This window comes from Corythoichthys intestinalis, chromosome 2 (assembly GCF_030265065.1).
Source record: "Corythoichthys intestinalis isolate RoL2023-P3 chromosome 2, ASM3026506v1, whole genome shotgun sequence".
Taxonomy (NCBI): domain Eukaryota; kingdom Metazoa; phylum Chordata; class Actinopteri; order Syngnathiformes; family Syngnathidae; genus Corythoichthys; species Corythoichthys intestinalis.
The window spans coordinates 12,179,136-12,204,941 of record NC_080396.1 but is presented as its reverse complement, the minus strand read 5'-3'; the positions used below and the strand labels follow the sequence as shown (position 1 = coordinate 12,204,941).

The window sequence follows — 25,806 nt, the reverse complement described above, 5'->3', positions numbered from 1 at the left end:
AAACGTTTTCTGTCACTCTTCATAAGCTTTTCACACACTGGTATTTTGGCCTATTCCTCCATGCAGATCTCCTCTAGAGCAGTGATGTTTTGGGGCTGTCATTGGGCAACACAGACTTTCAACCCTCCACAGATTTTCTATGGGGTTGAGATCTGGAGACTGGCTAGGCCACTCCAGGAAACCACTCCTTTGTTGCCCTGGCTGTGTGTTTGGGATCATTGTAATGTTGAAAGACGCAGCCACGTCTCATCTTCAATGACCTTGGTGATGGAAGGAGATTTTCACTCAAAATCTCCTTCATTGCCCCATTCATTCTTTCCTTTACACAGATCAGTCGTCCTGGTCCCTATGCAGAAAAACAGCCCCAAATCATGATGTTTCCACCCCCATGCTTCACAGTCGGTATGGTGTTCTTCGGGTGCAGTTCAGTATTCTTTCTCCTCCAAACATGAGAACCTGTCTTTCTACCAAAAAGTTCTATTTTGGTTTCATCTGACCATAACACATTCTCCCAGTCCTCTTCTGGATAATCCAAATGCTCTGTAGCGAACCGCAGATGGGCCTGGACGTGTACTTTCTTCAGCAGGGGGACACGTCTGGCAGTGCAGGATTTTAGTCACTGGCGGCGCATTGTGTTACTGATAGTAGCTTTTGTTACTGTGGTCCCAGCTCTCTGTAGGTCATTTACTAGGTCCCCACCATGTGGTTCTGGTATTTTTGCTCACCGTTCTTGTTATCATTTTGACACCACGGGATGAGATCTTGCATGGAGCCCCAGATCGAGGGAGATTATCAGTGGTCTTGTATGTCTTCCATTTTCTAATAATTGCTCCCACAGTTGATTTCTTTACACCAAGTGTTTTACTTATTGCAGATTCAGTCTTCCCAGTCTTCTTGGCCATAGTGGAGTTTGAAGTGTGACTGACTGAGCTTGTGGACAGGTGTCTTTTATACCGATAATGAGTTAAAACAGGTGCCATTAATACAGGTAACGAGTGGAGCCTCGTTAGACCTCATTAGAAGAAGTTAGACCTCTTTGACAGCCAGAAATCTTGCTTGTTTGTAGGTGACCAAATACTTATATTCCACTTTAATTTGGAATTAAATTCTTTAAAAATCAAACAATGTGATTTTCTGTTTTTTTTTTCACATTCTGTCACTCATGGTTGAGGTTTACCCATGTTGACAATTGCAGGCCTCTCTAATCTTTTCAAGTAGGAGAACTTGCACAATTGGTGGTTGACTAAATACTTATTTGCCCCACTGTATATTGTGTAAACAGCATAGTTTTAAGGTGTGGATAGCCTCTTACAGCTATATTACGAAAAACCTGGCTGACAAATTACCTTCCGTTCTGCAGTTACTGTACAGTATGTGGATGTCAAGTTGAAGCAATACACACTTCAAATCTGTTTGACTCGACATGCTCTCATGCAGACATAAATATAGCACTTACACAAATGTTAAAATCTGTGTGTGTTGGTGTATGCGTGTAGGGGCGTGTGTGTCTCCTTGTATGCGTGTGTTTAAGCAGCTCAAAGCCTCAAGTGCCCCCCATCTGTTAGACAGATGTTTAACATCCCTGCTGCACCCCCTGCCCTGTTACACATGTGCAAACAGTCTCCCTTTTTCTACACACAAAAACGCATGCACACACCCACTCTCATACACACACAAATTGCCCTCATTAACAACCAATTAAAGAGCAGATATCAGCTCATTGGGGAGAACCAAAGACCGACCAGTTCTGTTCTCCGCTTGCACTGCCAGCTCACCGCAAATAGTTGGACAGAAGCCAGAGTATTGTGTATGTTGCCAGAGTCCACTCTCTACTCCAGTCTATATTAGAAAGGACATTCAAACACATAATTGAGTGCATTCTTCAACTTGACAAATACTCTCACATCAGTGATGCAGTGTTAACGCCTTTTTGCACTAGCTGTAGATCAGTGTGAAAGGGTCCTGTGGCAAAGAGTAACACGACAGCAAAAGGAAGGAGCCACCCGCGTAGTGCTGACGTAGCCTCAGCCAGGAAATGAAGTGAATATTTTTCAGTGTTGGACAAAACAGCCACAACTTTTCTAATTTAAAGTAGGTGGGGCAGATAATACAGTGTATCACAAAAGTGAGTACATCCCTCGCATTTCTGCAGATATTTAAGTATATATTTTCATTGGACAATACTGACAAAATGACACTTTGACACAATGAAAAATAGTCTGTGTGCAGCTTATATAATAGAGTTCATTTATTTTCCCCTCAAAATAACTCAAAATATAGCCATTAATATCTAAACCCCTGGCAACAAAAGTGAGTACACCTCTTAGAAACTACATCCCTAAATGTCCAAATTGAGTACTGCTTGTCATTTTCCCTCCAAAATGTCATGTGATTCGTTACGGGGGTGTGGTCGGCATTGCTGCAGAGATTGAAGAGGTGGTAAAATATAGCCATTAATATCTAAACCCCTGGCAACAAAAGTGAGTACACCTCTTAGAAACTACATCCCTAAATGTCCAAATTGAGTACTGCTTGTCATTTTCCCTCCAAAATGTCATGTGATTCGTTAAGGGGGTGTGGTCGGCATTGCTGCAGAGATTGAAGAGGTGGTTTGGGGGGGGGGGGGGGTCATTCCCACCACCGTGCTTGACTGTAGGCATCACACACTTATCTTTGTATTCCTCACCTGGTCGCCGCCACACATGCTTGAGACCATCGGAACCAAACAAATTTATCTCCTTCTCATCAGACCATAGGACATTGTTCCAGTAATCCATGTGTTTTGTTGACATATCTTCGGCAAACTGTTTGCGGGCTTTTTTGTGTACCGTCTTCAGAAAAGGCTTCCTCCTGGGGTGACAGCCATGCACACCAATTTGATGTAGAGTGCGGCGTATGGTCTGAGCACTAACAGGCTGACCCCCCACCTCTTCAATCTCTGCAGCAATGCTGACAGCACTTCTGTGACGAGTCACATGACATTTTGGAGGGAAAATGACAAGCAGTACTCAATTTGGTCATTTAGGGATGTACTGTACGCAGTTCCCATGCAGTGTACTCACGTTTGTTGCCAGGGGTTTAGACATTAACGTCTATATTATGAGTTATTTTGAGGGGAACATAAATTAACTATCTTATAAGCTGCACACAGACTACTTTTCATTGTGTCAAATTGTCATTTTGTCAGTGCCGTCCCATGAAAAGATATACTTAAATATCTGCAGAAATGCGAGGGGTGTACTCACTTTTGTGATACACTGTAGCGTCCGGAAAAGGGCTCTACAAGTTTTAGCAAGAACGTGGAGAGCGACTTGTAAGTATCCGTCTGCCAAAACAACGCCAGCGAGTAGGAATGTCCCGATTGCATATTTTTGCACCCAAGTTGCCTGATTTTGAAAATCTGCCAATACCAAGTCCTGATCTGATACCGAAAAAAAAGTCTTTATTTTTATTCATTTATTTATTTTCATTAATGTTACAGTACTGTACGTTTACAGTACTTCCTCTCCTGCTTTTTTTGGAAGTGTCGCGGAGTATAAAACGTATATCTTTTTGTATCTTTTGGCAATTCCATTGTATTTCTGGATTATTGTGTTACTTTTTAGCCCTTAAAATATATTCTCTTTAAAAACTAAATAACCCATCCTTTTTGTCAGATTCCGATCCTCTGAAAAATGGCGCGATCGGCCCGATTTCCAATCACGTGATCGGATCAGGGGACATCCCTACCAGCAACTACTCTTAAGAACACGCTCAGAATTTCCCCAATCTAAAGCAGAACAGGCCACTCCGCGACAAATTTACTCACTTTTCGGCTCTGTCCACAATGGCCACAAACACTCGCTACTGTTGGGTACGCTCTCTCCTACGCATGCAATGAATAGGACTGCGCGGCAAACTGCAAGCTTCTACCGCTAATGAGAAAAGGCAATAAGTGCAGCTCCTCTTCAAAAGACTAGTTAAGTCGTTTATGCCTGTTCCGGAAGTGTCACGGAGTATAAAACGTCTATCTTTTTGTTTCTTTTGGCAATTCCATTATATTTCTGGATTATTGTTACTTTTTAGCACTTAAAATAGATCAGCTCCTCTTCAAAAGACTAGTTAAGTCGTTTATGCCTGTTCCGGAAGTGTCACGGAGTATAAAACGTCTATCTTTTTGTTTCTTTTGGCAATTCCATTGTATTTCTGGATTATTGTTACTTTTTAGCACTTAAAATAGATCAGTTCCTCTTCAAAAGACTAGTTAAGTTGTTTATGCCTGTTGGTCTTTAGCTATACACTTTATTGTTTTAACATGTTTCACAGCAACAAAACACGTTGTAATGTACTGTATACAGTATGCATGAGCACTGATTTTTAAATGTGTACGCCATACGTTCAAAATCTGTACGTTTACATTTTTTTTTTTTTTTTTTGTCTCCGTTCGGATTTTGTCACCGTTTCAGCAATGAGACAATGTGCGTTACTATGCATTACGTTGGTTGAATGACGCGAGAAAAGTCAGAGACACGGAGAAAGAAGAGTGTTTGTTGTGACGCTGTAGCAAACACGATGCTAGGTGGCTCCAATATTTCCTGACTGTAGCCGACAGCCTACAATCTACGCCTAGATATCACATGCATATAGAACTACATGCGAAATGACAGACTCGGCGGCGCTGGTAAACAGCCGCCATTTTAAAGCAGTAGACTTCTCAGAAAGGCTCTGTTGTAGTGAACCTTCCTAGCTAACCCAAGTAACTTTTTTTTTTTTTTTTTTTTTTTTTAAATTCCAAAATCGGCAAAATCTTGACTTCAATCAATCTTTAAATGATGAAACAATTTTAAAACTTTCACACGTCAAAAGTAGACAGAAGGGAACTAATGGAAAAACGGCAGCAATTTTAACAACTTTAACGGTTAATTCACGATGTTAAAAGACTTCCAAACATAGCAAAGGTTATTATGTTTTTTTGTTTTGTTTTGTTTTGTTTTAGAAAAAATGGAAAAAAAAAAACATGAAAGGTAACACCAGTTACTTTGCCAAGTAACTAATTCCTCTTAAATTCAGGTAACTGAGTTACTAACTCAATTACTTTTTGGGAGAAGTAATTTGTAACTGTAATTAATTACTTTTTAAAAGTAAGATTAACAAAACTGGTCATAAAGATTTTGTCTGCAGAAAGAAAAGTGACGAAAGCGGATATTTTATTATGCCAATTTGTTGCCCGACACAATTTGCCCGCAACCTTAGCTGATCACTTAGATTTAGCAAAAGAAATGTTCCCTGACTCAAAAATTGCATCGGTAAGTTAATTTTATCAATTGATTTTTTAATTTATAATTGGACACACTAACGAACTACCTTCAAGTCAAACTGAATTGCGAACTGAAGTGCCATTAAGTGCACCCATCAAAAGACATGATAGAAATTGCCAAAAATGCTACATACAATTATAACAAAAGTCACTCTTAAATTTTAGTAATCATGATGTAGCTGAAGATATTGATTGTTCTTTGATTGCACCAGGTTATATGTTACAATATTACCATTACATTCATATTATTTTAAAAATTGAGTCTTATTTTTGTTTCATATCACACGCTATATACAACATTGTAAGATTAGTCACCAATTTGTAAGGGCATACGTCACAATTTGTAAGATTGACAAGGGCCCCTGGTTGACAGGTAGGGGTGCACGATATCCATTTTTTTAAACCGATCCGGATATCGATAACTTCTTGCACCTCAAAGCCAATACCAATATCGATAACCGATAATAAATATGTAATTTTTCAAATGTATAACCTTAGTTTTTAAACACCTAGAGGTTTCAAAATAAATAAATAAAATAAACTAGTGGGTTTAGGTCAGTGCTTCTCAATTATTTTCTGTTACGCCCCCCCAAGGAAGACGAAAATGTTTTGCGCCCCCCCCAAACTCTCTGCCGCCACTGTAAATAGTATCATTTGTTTATGAAATTACTATTATAAATATGCATCTGCCTAAAATTGTCCTTTTTTTCTAATAAAGAAAAAAAGTAACATAGATCAACTTATAATAAAGTATAACTTTATTAACATTGTTTTGTTTGTAACAGAGAAGACGACGTGCATCAATTTGCCTGAATTTAAAAAAAAGTCACATCCAAACTGTAAAAATACTCAAGGTACATTTTTGACCATTTGATACAAAACAGAAAAATAACATGTAATAAAATCAGTAAATAATAACAAATTAAAATTGATTAGAAACATTCACTCATGAGGACGATATGCCAAAAAATTTGACCGAAAAAACAAAACTGAGTAAAAGAAAAAAAGAGTGTCCTTGGACAGAAGGATAGTTTTTATTTTTGCTGCTCACAGTATTTACCTCCTTTGCAATGGTGTGGAGTTATTTTGCAATGAGCATGCTAACAATGCTCACTGGTTTACTGATATAACACTGACAAAGCAGGACGATTGTTGGCAATATTCGGCACGTTTTCACTGAAAAACAATCAAGCGGCTTATCAATGAGATTGGGGTCTAATGTCTTTAAGTGGCGTCTTAATTGATTTGGCTTCTGGCTATCCGCTATAATTATTTTTAGACACAGTAAAGAGTGGTCTTTCCTCATCACCCACTGTATTAAAAGTCAAAGCTAAAAGGCAAACGGCACGAAAAAAAGCGCATTCTCGGTGGCCGAGGTAGAACCGCAGGTGAGGGCGGTCGTCGTGACGATCCCAAGCCAAAAATGGCACTTCTCGGGCGGCGACGTGAGAACTGGACAAGACAGTGGGTCGCTGCGTGAGTTAGTCCGGTCGGAAAACGGCGGCGGCACACTGCTCTTCATATCTGTTTTCTGTGTGTGCTGAGTGCTCTTCCTTAGTTCAAAAATACTGCGCGCACTCTGAAAATGAGAGCGCCACTGCCACCCACTGAGTGGATGTGCAAGTACACTTTATTCCAATAAGGCAAAAAAAAAAAAAAAAAGCATCTTCCCCGAGGTCACATGCGCCCCCCCCCGGCATCGCTCAGGGGGGCGCGCCCCACTATTTCAGAAGTACTGGTTTAGGTTAACCCTTTACTGATATACTTTGGTATATTGTGCTATATTTAATGTTACTAATGATTTAATGTGCATAGTCCATAACAGTGCAGTCAACATTTTAAGTTCCACAGCTACCACAACCTGACATTATACTGCAGCGGCGCTGGAAGTCACTCATAGCTTTTTTTTTTTTAGTTTTTCCCGTCCAAGAACAGCCGTTTTGGTCCAAATTTGTCATGATTGTGCATTTTCTCCATACATGCTGGATAGTTTACGTACTACTACTAGGCTACTACAAAGACGTTCTATTTCACCTACAGTGTGTGTTGGAGTTTTTGTACTGGAAATAAAGCGACCGTGTACTATAATGCAATTCCCTGCAGCTAGACGGCAATGACACACGAACACATTTGAAAAATAAAAGGTTCAATAAGCCTTGGTTTAACACCAGGGGGTGCTGCAGCACCCTCAACACCCTACTTCTCACGCCACTGTTATACTGGGGTGGCCAGTAGGGTGGCCAAAAAATTTAGAGTTCATTTTTTGGTAATTTCGTAATTGGCAAATACAAGAGTTGACACAAATATGGTAACACCAGATATTTATCCAAATGTATAATTTTGCTCTGAGAACCATAAACATTTTTTCTGCTTACCACCAGAAGTACACTTTAACCAACACTGCATTGCAAAGTGCACAATTTCTTGTGTTGAATCATGTAGATTTGATGGTGCACAATAATGACCATAATAGAGTTGATGTGTGCCTCCCAGAAAATTGCACCAAGGTCAATGCTTGAGGCAACTCTCTGGAGTAAATCGAAACTCTCCTTCTACATTGAATTTAATTAGTGTCAACAAGCACACTGTTGACCCTTTGTCTTATTCCGTGTTTCTCCTCCTTGTCTCTCTTTCGCAGACTGCTCTCAGTCTCCTGTATTTCTCAACACACATTCATCATTCAAGACTTTAGAAAACAGTACGTGTGTGTGTGTATTTTTGCATCCATATGCATGTGTGTGTGATGCCAAGGGCTACAACGTGACTATGTACTGCAGAGGTCTTGGGCAAGGACAACACATGGGACTCTGCCTTCTATCACCCACAACAAATGCAACAAAAGTTGTTCATGGGTGTAATGATACTGGGTAAGACTTGAGCTAAAAAAAAAAAAAAAAAATGGCATTGGGAGCTCATAGGAACCGGTGATGAAATAATAGGGCATGATACAGTTTTTTGACACATTAACACAAAGGAAATACAAGAAGTCCTTGAGTTATGAACGACTTCCAAGTGACATAACCAGAATTTACGTGTAGGTCAGATTAACTCATAATGCTTTGTATAAAAAACTAAAGTACTGTAACTAGAGATGTCCCGATCGATCGGCGTCCTGATTGATCGGGTCCGATCACGTCATTTTCAAAGTATCGGAATCGACAAAAAAATATCGGACATGCTTTTTTTAATATATACAGTATATATATATATATTAATTCAATCGTTTTCTAATTGTATTTAACGTTACAGACAAAATGTCTTACACTCATCCAGAGTGTTGAGTTTTGGCTTACAGTGGGGCTGTCAAATTTATCACGTCAATGGCGGTAATAATTAGGGCAATTAATGCATACGCTGCACTACCCACTCATGCATTGTCGCGTTCAATCTATAATGGCACCGTATTACGTATAACCGAATGGTTATGATGTATGTTGCGCCTGGCATCCCGGCGTCCTACCGGTTGTTCTGCTCGGTCGTCTGCCGCCTGCCATCCATTCGGTCGTCTTCCGCCGGAATACAGTCACGCCTGTGCACCTCATCATACTCAGACACCCTAATTGAAATGTCATCAACAATAGGCCAATAGTAGAGCAGAATACTGAAGCATGATGGTAAAGATTATGACCAATAGGGCAGCGAGATCTTTTGGAGTGACATTTAAAAGCAGAAAACAGGAAGTACATACATATATTTTTTACAGTACTGTACTGTATTTTTGCCTCTCGTAGCCTGAAATTTCTTATGTACCAAGAGGAAATATTTTCCCGGTGAGGCGTGTCGTAACCTGAAAAGAGGTTCCACTGTATATGTGTTCTTTTTACCAAGTATTCGTTAAAATGAATAATTTAATCAAGTTTAAGTTCTTGTCTTGACAAAAAAATCTTGAGTCCACCTTACCAGTCAAATCTAGACCGAGGCAAGACCAAGAACCCCAAAATGTTGTTTTGAGACAGATACCTTTCTTGGGAGTTACAACACTAGCCCAAATAACTGAGAGCAGTAGAATATCGGAATGTCACATAGGCAATGCTTTCAGACGATACCATGACATCACAGCTGCCTTTACTGTTTGAACTACAGTTTTACAGCTCAGATTAGGACGGCAGCTATCCATTCTTTTAGTAGTCGATTAATCGATAAACTAATTGTTCAAATAATCAAGTAATCGGAAAAGAAACATAAAAAAATAAAAATACCTGAGCTGAGCCTCAAACGGCAAAAAAAAAAAAGAAAAAAAAAATTGATGAAGATCTTAGTACAACAAAAGAACAATTGGCTAACTTACGTAGAAAAAATCCACTAACTTAAATGCTATAAAATGCTAACTTTTTTTAATTTTTTTTTTTTTAACAATGCTCTTAACAAATGGTTCAAACGCATATTCCTACAAAAAATGGCTAAATATACCTATAAACTTAATTACGAATGCATTAAAAATACATTAGCTCAAACAAAAACTTAGCTTATGTTGGTCTTAACAGGGAGCAGCTGGATTCAGCCTTATGAAATTATTTATGTCATATTCTCTTTTGCCAGTAGAGGGCAGTGTATCCACCTAAATCAATAAAACTAAATGCAAACACTTTCAAAACACATTTTTTTCACATTTTTAAATTAATTAATTGCCGCCGTTATCGGGATACATTTGATAACCCTACCTTAAGCCTAAACTGAAGACTCTGGATGAGTGTAACATATTATGTATGTAACGTTAAATACAATTAGAAAACAATTTAATTAAAATATATACAGTATATATATTAAAAAAGGCATGGCCGATATTTTTTTGCCGATTCCGATACTTTGAAAATGACGTGATCGGGATGCCGATCGATCGGGACATCTCTATAAGGAACATAAGACAATAAAATAGCTGAGCCTCAAACGAATAAAATAAATAAATAAAAGAGGATCTAAGTTCAACAAAAGAACAATTGGCTAACTTACATAGCAAAAATCCGCTAACTTAAATGCTATAAAATGCTAACTTTTTTCTTTTCTTTTTTCTTTTTACAATGCTCTTAACAAATGGTTCAAACGCATATTCCTACAAAAAATGGCTAAATATACCTATAAACTTAATTACGAATGCATTTAAAATACATTAGCTCAAACAAAATCTTAGCTTATGTTGGTCTTAACACGGAGCAGCTGGATTCAGCCTTATGAAATTATTTATGTCATATTCTCTTTTGCCACTAGAGGGCAGTGTATCCACCTAAATCAATAAAACTAAATGCAAACACTTTCAAAACAAACCATTCCAACCCCACTTTAATTAAACGAATACTGGAAGCAGCAACATTTAATTCAAATATTTTTTCTAATCAAAATTACTTGAGTAAATCGATTCATCGTTGCAGCACTAGCTCAGATCCAAGCCATTTGAACTGGGAGAACAAACAGTGAATCATTCAGTGCCACCCCCTCACTGTTCAAATGGATTAGACCTCTATAAGTTCATAAAAACATATTATTAACAGAAATATGGCATGTTAATGCTCAGCATTATATCTCTATGATAAATTGCAAAGTGACAGTAGTTGAAAGCAATGAAAAGTTGTGGCGCGCGCTGTGTGTAAAACTAGATTTTAAATAATGAAATTGTCCCTGGTGGCTGAAAGTGATCCAGCATGTTTTGTTTGAGTAAGGGAAGGACTAATGATGGAGCGGGCTAGCTGCAAGAATTACATGTCTACACGGCCCACAACTGCGAGCAGATGTCATGCCTGTGTGAGGCCACATTTGTCTGAAGACACGTTGCCTGAACGCTCTGCTGTGCCTCAGTCTAAGCTGTTGACTCTATGGTAATGATGCAAGTCAGTCTAAACATAACAAACCATTAGCATCCTCAGCATGCCGGTCAAAGTGCTGGGAAGATGGTGATCACACTTCTTAGTGTGTGTGCGTGTACGCAGTTGTGTGAAAAAGCGAGACATACACTGAGAATGCAAATTAGTTTACAAGTCTGGCAAGTCTGTATAAATAAGTGTTGGCTAAAGTGATTTTATAAATGCACATGCATAACTGTTTATCTGCTCCAGATTTCATGTTTGGAAAAGGTCCATCTTAAATAAATATTTGTGTGCTTGTTGCTGCGTTCTCAACATTCAGCCATACATTTAACAATGCATATTACTGTTGCTTGCAAAACATGAATATTGTCTATTGCGTGGATATGGTTCTCATATTTGGTTTGAGAAGTCACCCATTTCATACATATGTCTGTATAGTTTTGATAATCTTCATCTGCAATTGTGCTTTGACCATAAAAATGCTTCCAAACTAACACATGTTAGGTTTTGTGTTGATTCCCTCCTAGCGTGTTCCTGTGATTTCCCATTGATTTCACCTGTTGTACCTGCTTCTAGTGTATTCTCCAACCTGCATCCTTCTGTGTCACCCACCTGTTCCTCGTTGTCTTGTTACCCCTTGTCTGTGTGTGTATATAAGCTCCCAGTTTCTTTTCACTCCTTGTTGCGTCATTGTCAATGTCCATGTGCACGTCCGGATCTATTCTCGTCAGTTTTCTCCAAGCTCGTGCTCCCCTCAGTAAATTTTTAATACCCAGCCTTTTTTTAGTAACCTGAGTTTGCTACTGTGTTTTTTAGGATCACCTCAGTTTTGGTTTGTACTTTGTTTTTCTGTCAGATTTAATTAAATTACTTTTGCATCACTTTTTTGCCCCGCTTCCCTTTCCCTGCAATTGGGTCCACACACTACCTGCCTGCCCGCATACCTGACAACACACTGATACCTAGGGATGGGAATTGAGCACCAAATCCTATAGCGAACCGGTTCTGTTTGTTTCAATTCCATGGAATCGGTATACATTTTATCTAACGATTCTCTTATCAATTCCAAACAGTTCCATTTACGTCACATAATTTACGTCACATTATTTACGCATGTTACACTCTTTCAGTTCAACAAGAATCACTACATGGTTACTCAGAGAAGGACAACTAACCAAGTTTATTCTGAGGAGTCTTTGCCGAGTGATTATGCACTTCTTTTCACAGGCCAAGTCATTATTCATGAGACTTCTTAAAGGAATGGTGATTTTTTTCCCCCAAAAAAGTCTATTAATGGGTCTATCGTATTTGTCGTTGAATACTGTATAAGAAAATTATAACATATATACATCTAAAATAATCGTAAACAATTTTATTCACAATTTTAATACTCCTGTTAGAACATTTCCATGAGTATGCGTTCGTTCCCATAGCAACCAGTCAGTTACTTCCTGTTATTGTCCTACATCACAAGTGCTGTGTATTCTGGGACCGAGAATAGGCGTAAGGTGCGCATTTCGAGCAGAGTGTGGCCACTATGTGCGTCCATGAACGAATGTACGTATTTCCTCTTCATGTCATAAAGTTCTTATGATAAATTAGAGCCGTTATCAGCGCAACCGTTTCGTGTTTTTACTGTTACATCAGCTGGTTTGTTTACATTATATTCGCGTCGCACATTTGTATTTAGAGGGAATGTGTTAGTTCAGCATCTTAAGATGATGTTGTACATCCATTTGAGTGCAAAGTGCTTAGTTTTCGCCACTTTTATGGCCAAGATGACTGAACGTGAACACAGCGTGCTTCCGGGTTGTGCATGCGCACTCGCACTACCCCCCCCCCACCTTTGTGTTCATTAAGTCATGTATGTGTGTTATTGACTGCTTTACAGTCAATTTGCATTGTTTATTGCATCAGCACTAATATGATGCATTTTTTTTCTTTCAGAACCACACATTCCAGTCTTCTTCCACACACATACAAATACATCAACATCTTTCAATGCATGCTCTCATCTGCTCATTGAGTGACTCTCATATCAAGTACCATTGCCTGTATATAGTTGTGCCTGTTGCCAAGTTGGATTAAAAGTGCCAAAGACCCACTCCACTCTCCGATCCTTGTGTTCTAACCGACACCCAGAGGCGAATGAACCATAAAACATATTGAACCCAGAACCTCATACAGTCCATTAGTCCAAATTAGAATCGATAAGAGAATCAATAAAGAATCTAATCGTTAAGCAATATCGATAATGAAATCGGAATCGTAAAAATCTTATCAATTCCTATCCCTACTGATACCACAGTACAAGTCTGACATACTGTATCATTACAGGGTACGTAGAATAGAAATGTCATTCATGAGGAAATACTTTATTGTGATGACTGTTCTATGCTAGCCGACTGCCAATAATGCACCACAATATGGATGATGAACTCTGCTCACCCTGCGAGTTGCAGCGCTGGGCCATCCAGCAAGTGCCAAGTTACTGCAGCCCAATCGCCAGCTTTACTTTGCAATGCTCACGTCTCCATCACCTAGCAAGTGGTATTCTCAAACTGCAGTGTTGTCTTTCTTTTGTCTCACGTTTGTACTTAAAACCTTGAAGTAGCATGCCATTCATATTTATACTTCACTGTTTTCCAGAATACATTGTCCAAATCAAGCCAGAAATCTTGGCATAATTATTGACTCAGCATCACTAAATCTGGCTTTTACCACAGAGAAAATACAGCCAGAATTAAGGGAGTTTTCTCTTAACAAGACATGAAAAAAACTTATTAATGCATTAATTTTTGGTTGATTGGACTACTGCGATTGCATATTTACAGGTCTTAAAGGGAACCTCGGACTTAAAGACTTGTAGGCTCTAATATGCCACAATTGTTCTCTCTTACTAAAATATGCTATTAGTAAGACATAAAGTATTGCCATTCATTTAAATGTCTATTATATTTAGGACACGTTTTGACCTTCGAAGGGCACCATGTTTTATGAACGCAATGGACGCTCGGGGTGATGACGTACTTTGTCACTGTCACTAGACGAACACTACCGGGTTACTGCAATTCCTTCTATGCGTCCAAAACATGCGCTCATCGGTTAAAAGTGGCAAGTACTTACTATTTGTGTTTTTAATTGGGTCTTTTATTACCTTTTCATTGCCTGAAAATGTTGGGTTTTTGTAGTAGCTTTAAAGCAGATTGTTGATCTGTCGACCACATTAGTCATATAGCGTATTTAAACCACCTTTATTTCATATTACTACGTTTAAGTATTTTCTTAAGGCATCTTTAGTATGTTCTGTTTCTTTGCATCTAAACAAAACAAGGTGAATGCGCACGGTAGTACTTTGGGTGTCAAATTCGCTTCTTGTAGCATGTTTCACTGGTGTAGCACATTTTGCCAGAACACTGGTTTTGTCCTACTCTGGTCTCATCTCAGCCAGTTTTTCTTGTTGATTATGCCTTTGCTGCTCGTTTTGTGAAATATCAACAGTGCTGTCATGCTCTTTAATGTTCCTCTTGGGTTCAAATTGAAAGGGTTGAGCATGTTACATATTAATGTCGCTAGCGTCATACTATGGAATCCTGGCAGCGTAACCCAGTGACATCGCCACACTGCGACGTCAACAACAATGGGGACCTACTATTTAAACTAATTTTTCCAAATTGTATAAAAATGAAAACATCAAGCGAGGTTTTAATATCAAATAATCTTAACTCATAATAACATTTATCTTTTAAGAGCTACATGTCTTTCTATCCGTGGTTATAAAAATCAGTCAGGAAGCTGCAGCTAGTACAAAATGCTGTTGCCAGAATCCTTACAAATAGCCTACAAGGAAACTGGACGACATAGCACCGGTTATAAAATCGTTACACTGGCTCCTAGTGAGTCAAAGGATAGATTATACTATAATACTACTTATTGTCTACAAAACATGTAATGGCCTTGCACCAAAATACCAAAATAGATCATCTGAAACTAGTCTGCATTTAGTTAATATACTCCTCCTGCCATAGCGCTCCTTTACCTAAAATGTATTTTTGAGTGTTTAACACAATATTAAATAGAACTGATTTTCATCACATTTGCAGGCTGTAGGTAGTCAATTGTGGAGAGTAGTTGTACGACCGGTTGTATACAGAGGGGCAAATAAGTATTTAGTCAACCACCAATTGTGCAAGTTCTCCTACTTGAAAAGATTAGAGAGGCCTGTAATTGTCAACATAGGTAAACCTCAACCATGAGAGACAGAATGTGGAAAAAAAAAAAACAGAAAATCACATTGTTTGATTTTTAAAGAATTTATTTGCAAATCATGTTGGAAAAAAAATATTTGGTCACCTACAAACAAGCAATATTTCTGGCTGTCAAAGAGGTCTAACTTATTCTAACGAGGTCTAACGAGGTATAACAAGGCTCCACTCGTTACCTGTATTAATGGCACCTATTTAAACTCATTATCGGTATAAAAGACCTGTCCACAATCTCAGTCAGTCACACTCCAAAGAGCTGTCGAAGGTCACTAGACACAAAATTGTAGACCTGCACCAGGCTGGGAAGACTGAATCTGCAATAGGTAAAACGCTTGGTGTAAACAAATCAACTGTGGGAGCAATTATTAGAAAATGTAAGACATACAAGACCACTGATAATCTCTCTCAGTCTGGGGCTCCATGCAAGATCTCACCCCATGGTGTCAAAATGATAACAAGAACGGTGAACAAAAATCCCAGAACCACACGGGGGGACCTAGTGAATGACCTACAGAGAGCTGGGACCACAGTAACAAAAGCTACTATCAGTAACAAAATGCGCCGCCAGGGACTCAAATCCTGCATGCCCCCTGCTGAAGAAATTACACGTCCAAGCCCGTCTGCAGCTCAGTAGTGAGCATTTGGATGATCCAGAAGAGGACTGGGAGAATGTGTTATGGTCAGATGAAACCAAAGTAGAACTTTTTGGTAGAAACACAGGTTATCGTGTTTGGAGGAGAAAGAATACTGAATTGCATCCAAAGAACACCATACCCACTGTGAAGCATGGAGTTGGAAACATCATGCTTTGGGGCTGGTTTTCTGCAAATGGACCAGAACATCTGATCTGTGTAAAGGAAAGAATGAATGGGGCCATGTATCGAGCGATTTTCAGTGAAACTCTCCTTCCATCAGCAAGGGCATTGAAGATGAGACGTGGCTGGGTCTTTCAGCTTGACAATGATCCCAAACATACAGCCAGGGCAACAAAGGAGTGGCTTCGTAAGAAGCATTTCAAGGTCCTGGAGTGGCCTAGCCAGTCTCCAGATCTCAACCTCATAGAAAATCTGTGGAGGGAGTTGAAAGTCCGTGTTGCCCAACGACTGCCCCAAAACATCATTGCTCTAGAGGAGATCTGCATGGAGGAATGGGCCAAAATACCAGCAACAGTGTGTGAAAACTTGTGAAGAGTTACCGAAACGTTTGGCCTCTGTTATTGCCAACAAAGGGTACATAACAAAGTATTGAGATGAACTTTTGGTATTGACCAAATATTTATTTCCACCATGATTTGCAAATAAATTCTTTAAAAATCAAACAATGTGATTTTCCGTTTTTTTTTTCACATTCTGTTTCTCAGGGTTGAGGTTTACCCATGCTGACAATTATAGGCCTCTCCAATATTTTCAAGTGGGAGAACTTGTATGCTTAGTGGTTGACTAAATACTTATTTGCCCCAAATTTACATACTACCGCAGATTGTCACAACAATTTTAAACTTCAACTAGTACTTTCCACATATTAAAATTCCTTTCAGATATCCTAATTATATTATTGAACCAGTAAAATTGTCGTAATCAAACAGAAAAAAAAAATATTGGCTCATCCATCTCTACTCTTTTGTGGTGGGATCATCAAAGCGGATTTATTATCAAGACTAATATTATCAAAATCGTTGACTAATTTCTTGATGAATTAGTTTAACCAACTAAGCAATCAATTAATGTTGCACATCTAGTGTCCACTATAATCACCAAATTACAAACTTTTAATACCATTTTATCACAGTTCTTTTTGTGTCCTTTGTCCCATGAAAAATGATTCAAAGCAACATCAAGCTTTCCACCTACTTTATATAATATGCTTGTTTTACAAACACCTACATGAAAATCTTTCACCGTGCACATAGCATGCACACAGCCCCACACACTCTTTCAAGTATGTGACATAGCGGCGTACCTCAATGCCAATTCACTTTCACATGACTCACTGTGATTGTAGTATGCTAATTTGACCTACAATTTACATCTTGGCATTTGCTCGTGTCTTGATTATTTGATCACAGTTGCCCCTTTGTTGCATGCGCTGCCTGATTGGCCGTGTAGTTTCTAATAAGAAACCAGCCCATTCACATTCCAAAGAAAAATCAATGCAACATCAGAAAGTCTTTTCTTGCTGATATTGTTTTGACGCTTACAGTGGTATGAAAAAGTATTTGAACCTTTTGGAATTTCTCACATTTCTGCATAAAATCACCATCAAATGTGATCTGATCTTTGTCAAAATCACAAAAATGAAAAAAACTGTGTCTGCTTTAACTAAAACCTCCCAAACATGTATAGGTTTTCATATTTTAATGAGGATAGCATGCAAACGATGACAGAAGGGGGTAAACAAGTAAGTGAAACCTCTGCCTGAGGGGACTTAAAGAGCAATTGAAACCAATTTTTACCAAAATATTTAAGTCGGGTGTGTGCCCAATCACTGATGAGTGGTTTAAAGCTGCCATGCCCACTATAAAACACACACCTGGTAAGAATTGTCTTGATGAAAAGCATTGTCTGGTGGGCATCATTGCTCGGTCAAAAGAGCTGTCTGAGGACCTGCGATCAAGGATCGTTGATTTGTTTAAAGCTGGCAAAGGATACAAAACCATCTCTAAAAGTCTGGAACTTCATCAATCGACAGTCAGAGAAGTTGTCTACAAATGGAGAGAGTTTGGCACGAAAATTTTTGTGAGCAGTATATAAAGATATATTTCTATGCATTTTTGGATTTTGGGGGATGTCTCTTTTTTTCCCGCCTGTATGGCTTTGGGCACGAGGGGGGTGTCCCTTATTTCTATTTCTAAAAAGGTGGCAACCCTAAAAAAAGAACCCTAGAGTGTCTGCTAAAGATTTACAGAAATCACTGGCACAGTCCAATATATCTGTGCACGCATTAACTATATGTAAAACTATGGCCAAGAATGGTGTTCATGGGAGGACTCCACGGAAGAAGCCACTGTTGTCTAAAAAAAAACATTGTTGTTTGTTTAATGCTCACAAAAACACACTTGGACACTCCACAGACTTTTGGCAAAATATTTTGTGGAATGATGATGAAACCAAAGTTGAATTGTTTGGGAGTAACACACAACTTCACGTGTGGACGAAAAATGGAACAGCTCACCAACATCAACACCTCATCCCCGCCGTGAAGCATGGTGGATGGAGCATCATGATTTGGGGCTGTTTAGCTACCTCAGGGCCTGGACAACTTGTAGTCATTAATGGAAAAATGAATTCTAAAGTTTATCAGGATGTTTTGCAGGAAAATCTGAGGCAGTCAGTCAGATAGTTGAAGCTAAAAAGAGAACGTATGATGCAACAAGACAGCGATCCAAAACACAGAAGTATATCAACTTCCAAATGGTTTCAGAAGAACAAAATACACGTTCTGGTCTGGCCAAGGCAAAGTCCAGACTTGAACCCCATTGAGATGCTGTGGCATAATCTAAAGACAGCGATTCATGCCAGACATCCCAGGAATCTGACTGAACTACAGCAGTTTTGTAGAGAAGATTAGTCCTGATTGATGTGCCAGACTGATCTCCAACTACAGGAAGCGTCTGGTTGAAGTTATTGCTGCCAAAAGGGGGCGGTGCCACAAAATATTAAATGTAATGGTTCACTTACTTATCCCCCCCTTCTGTCATGGTTTGCAAACTATCCTCATTAAAATATTAAAAACCTATAAATGTTTGGGTGGTTTTAGTTAAAGCAGTTTTTTTCATCTGTGTGACTTTGACAAAGATCACATCACATTTGATGGTGATTTTATGCAAAAATGTGAAAAATTCCAAAAGGTTCAGATACTTTTTCCTAACCACAATACATCACTGACTGTTTAAAGTAAACATGCGCGCTAAAACAAAAGCTTGTGAGAATTTTCATTCTAGATAAATAAATCAAAAATATCTCTTTAACATCTCTGTCAAAACGTGAGACTAAAATGAAGTTAATTTTACTGATGAAACCCATTAATTTCAGACAGCACCTCACTAAATCTGCCATGTGTTTCTTTTACGCCGGTTCCATAAAATGTGTAGTAAGTGCAGGCGAGACTGAGAGGCTCCTGCATCTTTAACAATTAATGTCATTTTAACGAGACAAGGGAGTTAAAAGCATTTATGGAGTCGTTCATGGTTCTTTGTCTTTTTTCCCCCCCTCACCTAGCCTTTGCAGATTGACGATAATTTCTGCGGACTTGACTTCAACCAGCCTCTGGGGGATACCACTACCATCGAGGGGGTGCCGCTATATGTGGATAAGGATGATGGCATGACCTCAGTGGCGGCTTATGACTACCGCGGAAACACCGTGTCGTTCATGGGCACTCGTAGCGGGCATTTGAAAAAGGTAAGTTTGCAATATGGCACATTTAATCATTGTTTTTATAAAATGAGGCTGGTATCTAAAGAGGGTCTATGGTCAGTGGCAGTTAATGCTCATCAAGCATGCACACAATTCTGATTTACATTTGATATGATTATTGCTGTTGACTCTGCATTAAATGAGGATTAAGACATAGTAGTTGGTTGTGCAAACAATATTTCAGAACAACTGTGTGAAGCTATGTTAAATTGATGTGTGACGCATGTAACTCCTACTAGAGTAGTAGCACGATTATCAGAGATTTTGGAGCACAGCAGGTAAGTAAACCTATTTAGCGGCTATGTTCAGCCGTGACTCTAAGCAATGACTTTCCACTGTATTTGGCGTGCACACAGCATGGAGTCTTGTAGTTTGTGTGTGTGTGTGTGTGTGTGGATCAAGCGGCCCTGTTGAGGAGATGTCACGTTGTGAGTGCCAATCAGCTTCAGTTCATCTGACTTCCAGCTGGGCTGCCGCTGTAGTATCACTTTCCTTAGAAGCACTCTTCTATTTTTGACATCAGAACACCTTGGAAAATTTGTTGAATCAAATAGACAACTGAGATTTGAATTAAATGAAGAGATTAGATTACCCCTCTCCTCCTTTTTGCATGTAGATTCTACTATCTGTTGCTGAGTTTTCATAATAGTTTAGAAAAAAGTGCTGTATTTGAAAAGCTGAGAGCTTTGTGTTTTGGTCGCATGAGCGTATTGATGTTGATGAATGGTACTGTTCTGAAGCAGAGACATGTGCATACATGGAATGTAATGTAGGTAGTCTCCGGGTTATGAACGAGTTCCGTTTCTATACTGGCAACGTAACTCGAATTTCCGTGCAAGTTGGAATTAACCCTTTAAGTACCCCTAAATACATGTAACATGTATTACATAAAATGGCATAGATAGGGTAGATGGATGGATGGATAGATAGAGTGGGGCAAATAAGTGTTTAGTCAACCACCAATTGTGCAAGTTCTCCTACTTGAAAAGATTAGAGAGGCCTGTAATTGTCAACATGGGTAAACCTCAACCATGAGAGACAGAATGTGGGAAAAAAAAAAAAAATCACATTGTTTGATTTTTAAAGAATTTATTTCCAATTTAGAGTGTAACATAAGTATTTGGTCACCTACAAACAAGCAAGATTTCTGCCTCTCAAAGAGATCTAACTTCTTCTAACGAGGCTCCACTCATTACCTGTATTAATGGCACCTGTTTTAACTCATTATCGGTATAAAAGACACCTGTCCACAAACTCAGTCAGTCATACTCCAAACTCCACTATGGCCAATACCAAAGAGCTGTCGAAGGACACCAGAGAAAAAATTGTAGACCTGCACCAGGCTAGGAAGACTGAATCTGCAATAGGTAAAATGCTTGGTGTAAAGAAATCAACTGTGGGAGCAATTTTTAGAAAATGGAAGACATACAAGATCACTGATAAGCTCCCTCGATCTGGGGCTCCATGCAAGATCTCACCCCGTGGCCCCAAAATGATAAGAACGGTGAGCCAAAATCCCATAACCACACGGGGGGACCTAGTGAATGACCGACAGAGAGCTGGGACCATCAGTAACACAATGCACCGTCAGAGACTCAAATCCTGCACTGCCAGACGTGTCGCCCTGCTGAAGCCAGTAAACGTCCAGGCCTGTCTGCGGTTTGCTAGAGAGCACTTGGATGATCCAGAAGAGGACTGGGAGAATGTGTTATGCTCAGATGAAACCAAAATAGAATTTTTTGCTAGAAACACAGGTTTTCGTGTTTGGAGGAGAAAGAATACTGAATTGCATCCAAAGTACACCATACCCACTGTGAAGCATGGGGTGGAAACATCATGCTTTGAGACTGTTTTTCTGCAAAGGGACCAGGATGACTGATCTATGTAAAGGAAAGAATGAATAGGGCCATGTTTAGAGAGATTTTGAGTGAAAATCTCCGTCCATCAGCAATGGCATTGACGATGAGACGTGCATGGGTCTTTCAGCATGACAATAATCCCAAACACACAGCCAGGGCAAGTAAGGAGTGGCTTCGTAAGAACGTAAGACCTGGAACAGCATCTTGGAAGAGTGAATGGGCAGCAGAGGGCGTGACTCGACTGTCATTCTGACAGGTGAGTCACGCCTTCATCCATCACCTGATAAAGATGTGTCACACCAACATCAGTGACCCTCTGACGAAGGCGTAGGTGCTCGCCGAAACATGTCAGGTAAATAAAACCACCTAGTATTGCCTGGGATAAAAGAAAAGGTTTGACAAATTCGTAAAAAAAAGCATTTCAAGGTCCTGGAGTGGCCTAGGCAGTCTCTAGGTCTCAGCCCCATAGAAAATCTGTGGAGGGAATTGAAAGCCCGTGTTGCCCAACGACAGCCCCAAACCATCACTGCTCTAGAGGAGATCTGCATGGAGGAATTGGCCAAAATACCAGCAACAGTGTGTGAAAAGCTTGTGAAGAGTTACAGAAAACGTTTGGCCTCCGTTACTGCCAACAAAGGGTACGTAACAAAATATTGAGATGAACTTTTGGTATTGACCAAATACTTATTTTCCACCATGATTTGCAAATAAATTCCTTAAAAATCAAACAATGTGATTTTCTGGGGTTTTTTCTTTTTTCTCCACATTCTGTCTCTCATGGTTGAGGTTTACCCATGTTGACAATTACAGGCCTCTCCAATATTTTCAAGTGGGAGAACTTGCACAATTAGTGGGTGACTAAATATTTATACAGTGCCTTGCAAAAGTATTCGGCCCCCTTGAATCTTGCAACCTTTCGCCACATTTCAGGCTTCAAACCTAAAGATATGAAATTTAATTTTTTTTGTCAAGAATCAACAACAAGTGGGACACAATCGTGAAGTGGAACAACATTTATTGGATAATTTAAACTTTTTTAACAAATAAAAAACTGAAAAGTGGGGCGTGCAATATTATTCGGCCCCTTTACTTTCAGTGCAGCAAACTCACTTCAGAAGTTCAGTGAGGATCTCTGAATGATCCAATGTTGTCCTAAATGACCGATGATGATAAATAGAATCCACCTGTGTGTAATCAAGTCTCCGTATAAATGCACCTGCTCTGTGATAGTCTCAGGGTTCTGTTTAAAGTGCAGAGAGCATTATGAAAACCAAGGAACACACCAAGCAGGTCCGAGATACTGTTGTGGAGAAGGATTTGGATACAAAAAGATTTCCCAAGCTTTAAACATCTCAAGGAGCACTGTGCAAGCCATCATATTGAAATGGAAGGAGCATCAGACTACTGCAAATCTACCAAGATCTGGCCGTCCTTCCAAACTTTCTTCTCAAACAAGGAGAAAACTGATCAGAGATGCAGCCAAGAGGCCCATGATCACTCTGGATGAACTGCAGAGATCTACAGCTGAGGTGGGAGAGTCTGTCCATAGGACAACAATCAGTCGTACACTGCACAAATCTGGCCTTTATGCAAGAGTGGCAAGAAGAAAGCCATTTCTCAAGATATCCATAAAAAGTCTCGTTTAAAGTTTGCCACAAGCCACCTGGGAGACACACCAAACATGTGGAAGTAGGTGCTCTGGTCAGATGAAACCAAAATTGAACTTTTTGGCCACAATGCAAAACGATATGTTTGGCGTAAAAGCAACACAGCTCATCACCCTGAACACACCATCCCCACTGTCAAACATGGTGGTGGCAGCATCATGGTTTGGGCCTGCTTTTCTTCAGCAGGGACAGGGAAGATGGTTAAAATTGACGGGAAGATGGATGCAGCCAAATACAGGAACATTCTGGAAGAAAACCTGTTGGTATCTGCACAAGACCTGAGACTGGGACGGAGATTTATCTTCCAACAGGACAATGATCCAAAACATAAAGCCAAATCTACAATGGAATGGTTAAAAAATAAACGTATCCAGTTGTTAGAATGGCCAAGTCAAAGTCCAAACCTGAATCCAATCTAGAATCTGTGGAAAGAGCTGAAGACTGCTGTTCACAAACACTCTCCATCCAACCTCACTGAGCTCGAGCTGTTTTGCAAGGAAGAATGTGCAAGAATGTCAGTCTCTCGATGTGCAAAACGGATATAAACATACCCCAAGCGACTTGCAGCTGTAATTGGAGCAAAAGGTGGCGCTACAAAGTATTAACGCAAGGGGGCTGAATAATATTGCACGCCCCACTTTTCAGTTTTTTATTTGTTAAAAAAGTTTAAATTATCCAATACATTTTGTTCCACTTCACGATTGTGTCCCACTTGTTGTTGCTTCTTGACAAAAAATTAAAATTTTATATCTTTATGTTTGAAGCCTGAAATGTGGCGAAAGGTTGCAAGGTTCAAGGGGGCCGAATACTTTTGCAAGGCACTGTATGTCCCACTGTACATACATACATTTGACTTTCCTCTGGTAACACTTTTTCTTACAACTACATGTATTAATTTGTCATCGTCATTATTATACTATGAACACACTATTTGAAAATAAAATACAATAATAAGAAAGAGCGTACAATTATGCTATAAAGTAAAATCAATAAAGACACACTTGCTTACAAAAACTTACCTCAATGGCTGCACAAATCTCGTAGGCGTTTTATAAGCATTGTACAGCACACACATGTTCACACACAAACGGATGCAAAAACATGTCTCCTACAGTGTTTCCTGTCTCTCTTGGTTTTGCTAAGTCGACTGAAACCTTGCCCACTAGTCCTTGTGCTTGACCCCTGGGTATGCGTCTTTGCGTGTGCATGCGTGTGTGCGCGTTTGTGGCGAGACGGATGATTTGTGTGTCTTTGAAGAGTGAGAACAGCCAGCAGATCTTGGATGATATCCCATTCATTGGAATCCTATTTCCTCTCATATGGTGCATTTCTCAGCTTGGAGATAGAGGGATACAGGATGTGGGGGCTGCCAGTGTCTTTATGCACATCAATGGAGCTGGATGCACTTGCATGCTGTCATCTATAAGAGCACAGAGCTGGCGAGACAGGATACCAATTACAGTAAATCAACAGGGATTGAACCAATACAAGCTCACTAAGCTTAACAATAAATAAAGAAAATACCTCTCAGGCAGAAGAAATGAATAGCCTTGGCTTATGTCTAAATAAATTGGAATATCGCCATAAATAGTGGAACTATCAAAATAAAAACAAGAGGCCATATGTAGGAGACTCAATGAGATCACAAAAAACATCAAGATTTTCTATGGTGGAAGGCAGATGGAGTGCAAAGGGTTTGAATGGTTTACCTGTGATGGGGGAAAATATTACGTGCCTTAACATTAGCACATTATGTATGATTGCCTCTGTGACCTAGATGCCCTAACATTAGCACATTCACCCTGGGTGCCATAGTTAGAAGGGAATCTCACGAGATAACTTGTTTTGCACCATAGTATTGTTTTATTACACGCCTGGGTCCCATAGTTACACGCCTGGGTCCCATAGCTAGAGGGGAATCTCACGAGATAACTTGTTTTGCACCCATAATGTTTACCATTTGTTGCATCTGTTGCAGCACAGCTCATTTGCCCCATGTGAAAAGCCCTTTTTCAAGGGGGCTGAACCAAAAGTAGCTTTAATGTTCGTCATTGGGCACGGCCGCGCCGCTCGGGGACAGAGGTTGGCCTCTCCGCCCCTGCGGGGCGCGTCCCTACAAAAACCGGACATTTCCGGGCGACCCGTGAAGTCCCCTGATGGATTAGACGTACGGATCGCCCAGCTTTGTCCTTTCGCCGCTTTACCGGAGTGTTGGCTTCCCGCTCATTTGTCACGGTAAGCGATTGCTAAGGGACATCTTGTTGTGCTGTAACGGTAACGCTGGGATTCTGGCATTGACAAACTCAAATCTAGCGTCATCGTTAGCATTTGTTATGCTTGTTTGCTTGCTCTTGTGGGATTGTAATCAATAAATCTAATTTATTCTGCATTTTCTAATCAATAAACGTCGTTTATTGCGCAAAAGTGTGCTTGTTACTGACTCACCGCGAACCCGGAAATTTCGGAAAACAACTTGCCATTAATTTGGGGTTAGACTGTTCTCTTT

General features: G+C 39.7%; 1 protein-coding gene across 2 annotated transcripts in view; it reads left to right on the top strand.

Moving 5' to 3' along the window:
* The window catches only part of LOC130907841 (plexin-A1-like), a 599,840-nt gene that overhangs the window by 150,103 nt on the left and 423,931 nt on the right, over positions 1 to 25,806 (top strand). For both annotated transcript variants that reach the window (XM_057823323.1, XM_057823332.1), the window contains exon 3: positions 19,577 to 19,759. In XM_057823323.1, coding sequence (XP_057679306.1) covers positions 19,577 to 19,759 — 183 coding nt within the window. The remainder of the gene's footprint in view (positions 1 to 19,576; positions 19,760 to 25,806) is intronic.